We start from the raw sequence: 6,623 nt of genomic DNA, 5'->3' as shown, positions 1-6,623 counted from the left end.
GAACCTATTGCAATAAAACGGCAATTTCATACTTTAACCCCTAATATTATTAGTTAATTTATTGTTGTTCTTTATTTATTGTTAAATATATCAAACCATTTTATTTTATAAACGCTTGCAATGAATAGAAGTTTTTTAATAGTAAACATTCTTTTAATATTATACATGTTTAAATTTTTCTATATTGTGTTCCGTCCCTGTAATTACATTCTGGTATTAGTTTTTTCATACGCTAGCAGTGAGCATGTAATTTGACGAAATAAATATTGAATTGTATATAATATTTAGTTAAGTGCAATTTTGTACATAATCCTCTCCTTCAATAATTTATTCCTCTATCTGTTCTAGGACCATGCCTGCCGCTCAGAAGGCGTCGGGCTGGCCCGAGATTTGGACTACAAAGCTGCATCCGCCTGGATCGGTCACCCTTACTTCGACGTGATCGACAATTCCACAGATTTCGAAAAAAAGATTAACCGGCTCATCGCTTGCGTCTGCCAGCGGATCGGTATCGACACCGGCGACCGCCTCAATATCAACGCGAAGAAACGGAAGTTCCTCGTCAAGAGCCCTCTCGTTCCAGACTCGGAGTTCCCGCCGTTTCAGGACTTCGACGTCGTTCACAATTACTTGCACAGTGATATCCGAAAAGCCCAAGTGCGGCTTCGGAAACGAGGGCAGAAGGGTCACTGGTCTTACATTCATACACTAAGGAAGTTCCACCCGAGCAATGGACAATCTGTGGAAGTGCGCACTCAACTCACGCATAGGGATTACCTCAATTTGTTACCGCAAAGGGACGATGCACATTTTACCATCTACAAGAAACGCCGCTGCTTCATCTACAACAATCAGTATTACCAGCTTGACATTTACAGGCAGCCAACTCATCCCAGGTGATTTTTAACTTCCACAATAAATTGTTGCTTCAAATAATTAGTATGACTTTCAGATATTGTAAACTGAAATTGCACTTTTAAGTGATAGTTTTAATGTTCATTATCCTTTGGTTTTTCGCGGTTATCCTTGACGCAAACAGCAAGTCCGTTCATGTTCTCTCAACTTTCATTAAAGTATTTAGTTTCTTATACCGTAAAAAAATTTTAGACACTTGGTATAAATGGATAACGGAATTTGAATGGACTTCCCTATGACACAGATTTGGTTCAACAAAATTTATTTACTTTAAAATATTTTTATGTTTACGAGTGGAGTCGCCATTTTAATTCATACTTTTTTCACCCTTTGAAATAAATAAAAACGAAAGGTACTTTATAATTATTTAAGTTCTTTAGTTTAGACTTTTCGTAATTTATATTGATACTTGTTTCAAATTTAATTTCTTCTATCTATATCTATGTTTTATATATAAGTACTAATAAAACCGTAATGTATGTATTGTTGTTATTTATATCCTTATAGAAGACACAGTTCAGCTTTTTCAAGGTAAATTTAAATAAAGCTTTGTTTAAACCTTAGAAAATAGAACGTAGTTGTAATGATTTGTGTCTATTCTTTTTAATGTATCAAGTCTATGTATTTATACAGCTCTGAAATTACAGATGCCGGGGGTTGGTGCTTCTGGAAACATACAGTGCAGCGTATGACGACGATCAGTTACTGGCAACATTGCCCCAGTTCTTGATAATCGTTAAGGAAGTGACAGGAGATCCCGCATTCTCGATGTATAACCTGTCTCTAAAAGAAGATTGGAAGACTTCAAAGAAGTATTATTCTGGCGCCGATACTAATGGTAAGCCTGTGACTTCCCAGTTTCATTATACAGAGCTCGTCAATGTTTGACCGTTGACAGGTATTGAGGTCTAATGAATTATTTTTTAAATTTAAAATTAATATCACCGTAATATGGTGAAAACAAGCACGAATACCTTCAGTGAAACAAAGACTTAACCGCAAAACATTGTGATCCCACACCATTTTAATATTGCAATTTATATGGAAACACAGAAACACATTATGCATTCTTTCATTTTTCCATGGAGGACGCAATGCTTATTGAAATAGTATCTCCTCAAATGTGCTCAGTAAATTTTTAACAACTTTTAATTCGTTTTCTGTACATTTTACAAATATAAGGTAAGTCATATAAGTTTCACCGGAGGTCATGTAAGTTTCATCAATTGTAATGTAAGTTTCACTGGAGGTGCGGTATGTATTCACAACTGACGGGGCGTATCGGCGCGGGCCGAAGCGCAGCAAAAAGGATGCGCGCGCATGCGTAAGTATCCTGGCAAGTGCGTGCGGCAAATGGGGCACATCGGAACTCTCACGATCAAATCAACTTCAAGGATGGCGACACAGAGGCAGTCAGGCGCATTCTTCACAATTTCTTTATATAATATATCACATGCAAGTTTGAACTATAATGATCAAATACACATTTAAATTTTCTCATCGCTACGTCAATGTCAGGTGTGAATCATACATAAGCCTTAACTACTAGGTATATCGGACTGTGTTGTACAAGAACCAAGTTTCCGATATATCTAGTTGATTGCATGCTGTTCTTCTACTTTAATATGTGAACACTGGCGTAATTGTGTTACTTATAGAATTAGATTTAGATACCCTATTAGCGTAGTTTTCATTATTTTAGTCCGTACTTTGGTTTGTTTACACCTGTTTTGTTGTGTGACCTTTTAGTATTCACTGTCAATGTTACGCACTCTTAGCTTACGTCTGTCTAGTGAAACCTGTAGCTTGCTATTATCGGGCCCGTCATCAGAATATTAAAAATAACAAATAATTTTACAGATTCACACGGTGTTTACTTGGGACGTACAGGCTCTCTTATGTTTTCAACTTCAAATGATGAATCCACTAGTACGGACTAACGAACCAAGAATGTTATTTAATAATGGACACTAATTATTTAGATTGTTTATGTCAGCGACTAACACAATTACGCTATTTTTAAGTTGAGGTGTTGTTGGGGGTTAAACGTATTTTCTTTGATTTATCAGGGCAGACCAAGTTTTTGAATGGTCATGGTGGTGACAAAGTAAATGGTCATGCTAAAATGAATGGCCATGGAGGTGAGAAAGGGAATGGATGCATTGAGAACAATGATTACGACGGCGACATGAACGGGCACGCCGCGAAGGTCAATGCACACGCGAGCAACGGGGTATTCCACACCGACTCGGACATGATGCCAAACGGTTCCATCAAGGGGTATAGTATGGATCTCGAAACACCAAAGATGCCCAAGAAGGTCGCTCTTAAGATTTAAAACATATTTATATACACCCACTTAACTAGAGTTACGATTTTATAAAATTCCACTTTGTAATGTTTCAATTTACACGAAATTGTTTGTAAAACTACTTCTAAGGTTGAGAGAACTTAATATGAAATCATACAATATATCATCGCGAATCTGCTGAGAAGGCTATTTGTAAACGCTGTATCATATTTTTATCTATGCCATATTTTAATGTATAAATTGCCAAAAGAAATCTATTTTTATAGTATTCTTTGAGTGTTAAATATTTTACATAATTATAAACACATCTGTGTACTATACACCAATTTTTGTGGTAAAATGTAAATAATTCACAAATGAATTATAGGGGATTATTTAATTATTGTTTGTGCCTTCTGTAATGTTGTATATTTGAATGTGGGGATATGTTTAATATTAGTGATTTAACACGTATTTCACCTCCACATCTGTCATAGTATTTAATAAATTGCAATATCAAGTAATTAATATTGTTGCTGTATCGTAGATTCGACTTTAGTGTAATGAATTAGGTTCTATTATCGTAACACGATAGCATTTTCTTAATAGACTTGATTGTGTTAAAAAAATGAAATATATTTATTGAATCCTTGAATAGAGATAATGAACTTTTAAATAATTGAAAATTTGTCTTAAAAAATATGATTTTTAGAATTTTAACTCTTTGAATGTCTTGATGTTGTAACGTCGACGTAGATTCACATTATGTTTAGGGTCCGTAGTGGATGAACGTCAACATGGGTACAAAGTTGATAAATATGGTCCCCCATTTTGCCTTGTAGCTTGTACTAAGTTTGTATTGATAAACTTTCAAGTTTAGTGTAGTAATTGATGTCGCCACGTCTACTTATTATCAAAGGAAACTAGGGCTAAGAGGTGTATCCTCAACTCTAAAAAATAAAAGTAATTTCCAAAAGTATTTAAGCCATCATTAGTATAATTTAGTATGTTACTAAGAGGATTTACATATAAAAAAGACGGTCTATACTTAATAGCTATGCTTTGGCAAGTGTCCATGGTAGCGTCTGTAATGGCTGTGCTATTATAATTTAACAACAAGCTTGGGGCTTAGCATTGGCAATAAACATGTCATGAAAAAGAAGCCAGTTGCACAATCAATTGAAATATTCATTAAGCGCGTAATTTATGGAAATTGCCCCTGTTCGCCATTGTTTGGCTACAATGTTGCATCTAGTTGCCAATTTGCCCTACTGTCATATGATAGTTAACTGCTTAAGTATTATGCAATTTCAAAAATGTATATCTAAGCATTTTGCAACTTGGCGAGAAGATCGAAATTGCATGTCTGTTCTCTGCATTGTTTTTTAATATATAAAACATGCAAGTGCTATATTATTTTTTATTTGAACCCTTCCCCACCAAAGGAAGTTTACTTCTCAAAATAAGAAACACAAGGGCTAAACTTTTAAGTATGGGTATCCATCACATTATACAATTGCAACTGAGAACTGTTTTTATTATTATTACGATTGCTCCTGTTACAATTAAATGAAACAAACAAATATACTTATTTAGTTTTATTTTTAACATTATCTCTATATCTTTGCTCTTTATACATCTGCAGTACTTTCTTTCCTGGAACAAGATTTGTACTCAACCCTGGCCTTTTCTTCTTTTTGTCTGGTGCCCCTTCCCAGATGCTATCATCAGTTGGTAGTGTAGGTTCCAAAGTAACTTGAGGGGGCGGGATGGATGTCTGTGTGCCGGAGCTTTCACAAACTACTGTCTTCTGTCTTAATTTCTGTAAAAAGAAACATTGTATTTGTAAATATAAAGATAATATAATAATAAAGAGCCTATTTCAAGAAGCAGCAATGAGGTTACTGTATAAAACCTATTGGTAGATGGGTGTTTTCATAGTTGGACCATCTCGACAATGCAAGACGGCTCTATGAATGTTATTGTAAATTTGCCTTTCTCAATGTAGGCGAAAGTTCAAAATGCTTTAACAATATGACAAAAACAAAATTTCAATACTATGAACCTCTTTCTCAGCTTCCAGCTCCTGTGGAGTCTTCTGTATGTCAGAATCATGTGCATATTTGCAATTGTGACCAAACCGGCACTTCCCCTTGCGGTAGTTCCAGCATATCTTCTTTCCGTTGATCATCTGCATGTGGTCTTTGCCTGGAACCTTACAGTAATTGCCTATGTACTTGACGATTGCATGTCCAATTGGTTACAAAGCTTTCCTATTGTTAACAATGAGGATATTATGATTCTATCTGTAATTTAAAACAAGGAATACATTTTAGTAGTACACATTGTACTGACTCACAACAGAATAGCACTATCAAACCGTCTTGCGTAGTATGTTGGGCAGTTTGTAATGCTAGAGCTTAATATTTATGGAGAAGAGAGCTGTTTTAGCAACTTATAGCAATTTGTTATTTTAATATTATTATTGTCGTGCAGCTTGGTCAATAATGAAATATTATTGGTTGTATAATGCCGCTCTTTGTATATTCAGTCCTACCTCAGTATTACAATACGATGTTCTTGAGAAGCTGAAATATATGGCACGCCTTGATAGCATACATGCAAGGTAAAGAGTCGTGAGGAATATACTAGTCTCAAAAAGAAACAAATTCAAACATATTAGGTAAAATGAAGGGTTTGAAAAAGGAGTACTACAACGTCAGGCGGCTGTTTGCGTAGCGCACTTCACGGGAGAAGAAAGTCAACATGTACCATTTTAACGTGTTTTTCTAGAATCGCTGCTTTTGCAAGTTCTGCTTCCACGAATGGGTTGCAAAACACCGAAGTTTGTAGTGCGCTCTCTCCTATGGCTGGTTTAGGAAATTTGGGTTTCACTGCTTCTTCTGAAGACCTAAAATTGACCGAAATTTCATTTATAACACAAAGATTTAGGTAAGTGGATATATAACGGAGTATTAGTGTAACTCTTACTTTTCCTCCGCATTTTCTTCATCAGTATCGCTCGAAGACGATGAACCGTAATCTAACAAGGCATTCATCTTTACCACCAACAACAATTGTCAGAAAAATCTTAATTTTTTAAGAGAAAATCAATTTTGTTTACAATTTTCTGATTGACATGCGTGCCACAAATTGCAACATTCATTTTTTTTTAAATTATTTCATGACCATGGATTAAAGTAATCGGGCAAAAAGCAAAAACATTAATTAAGAACCAGTGAGTGCTGCCAGGGCCTCTGTGTCGAAAATTACATTTAGTTAATTAGAACGCTAAATTTTTTCTGTAAAAATTGCATTTTACAAGTTCGTTTTTTAATTGAACTTTTTAACTGCAAAAGTAAATAATAATAAAATAAACATAACAAAGCAGTATGTACGCTCAAGAAAAATCATGCTA

The 6,623-nt window shown here is 35.0% G+C and overlaps 2 protein-coding genes across 4 annotated transcripts in view; one reads left to right on the top strand and one right to left on the bottom strand.

The window, feature by feature from the left end:
* The window catches only part of LOC113237346 (TRPL translocation defect protein 14), a 31,491-nt gene extending 26,852 nt beyond the window's left edge, over positions 1 to 4,639 (top strand). For all 3 annotated transcript variants that reach the window (XM_026473763.1, XM_026473764.1, XM_026473765.1), the window contains 3 exons: positions 349 to 896; positions 1,563 to 1,753; positions 2,985 to 4,639. In XM_026473763.1, coding sequence (XP_026329548.1) covers positions 349 to 896; positions 1,563 to 1,753; positions 2,985 to 3,253 — 1,008 coding nt within the window. In that variant the 3' untranslated portion in view covers positions 3,254 to 4,639. The remainder of the gene's footprint in view (positions 1 to 348; positions 897 to 1,562; positions 1,754 to 2,984) is intronic.
* Positions 4,640 to 4,782: 143 nt separating this feature from the next.
* Positions 4,783 to 6,264, bottom strand: LOC113237347. The gene is made up of 4 exons (XM_026473766.1): positions 6,197 to 6,264; positions 5,978 to 6,116; positions 5,271 to 5,420; positions 4,783 to 5,027 (listed from the first exon to the last, which is right to left on the bottom strand). Exons 1-4 carry the CDS (start codon positions 6,262 to 6,264, stop codon positions 4,794 to 4,796), a joined length of 591 nt encoding a protein of 196 aa, XP_026329551.1. The 3' UTR covers positions 4,783 to 4,793.
* Positions 6,265 to 6,623: the final 359 nt, after the last annotated feature.

The sequence above is a fragment of the Hyposmocoma kahamanoa genome, unplaced genomic scaffold, assembly GCF_003589595.1.
Source record: "Hyposmocoma kahamanoa isolate Upper Pololo Valley unplaced genomic scaffold, ASM358959v1 93, whole genome shotgun sequence".
NCBI classification, from domain to species: domain Eukaryota; kingdom Metazoa; phylum Arthropoda; class Insecta; order Lepidoptera; family Cosmopterigidae; genus Hyposmocoma; species Hyposmocoma kahamanoa.
The sequence above is the reverse complement of the archived record's forward strand: the minus strand, read 5'-3'. Positions and strand labels throughout refer to the sequence as shown.

Bases quoted from the DNA above. Each gene is read 5' to 3' on its own strand.
- LOC113237347 (XM_026473766.1), bottom strand. From the start codon at position 6,264: ATGAATGCCTTGTTAGATTACGGTTCATCGTCTTCGAGCGATACTGAT. The intron at 6,117-6,196 runs GTAAGAGTTACA...GGTCAATTTTAG, and splicing joins GAAGAAAATGCGGAGGAAAA to GTCTTCAGAAGAAGCAGTGA. The intron at 5,028-5,270 runs GTTCATAGTATT...TTCTTTTTACAG, and splicing joins AGCTGGAAGCTGAGAAAGAG to AAATTAAGACAGAAGACAGT.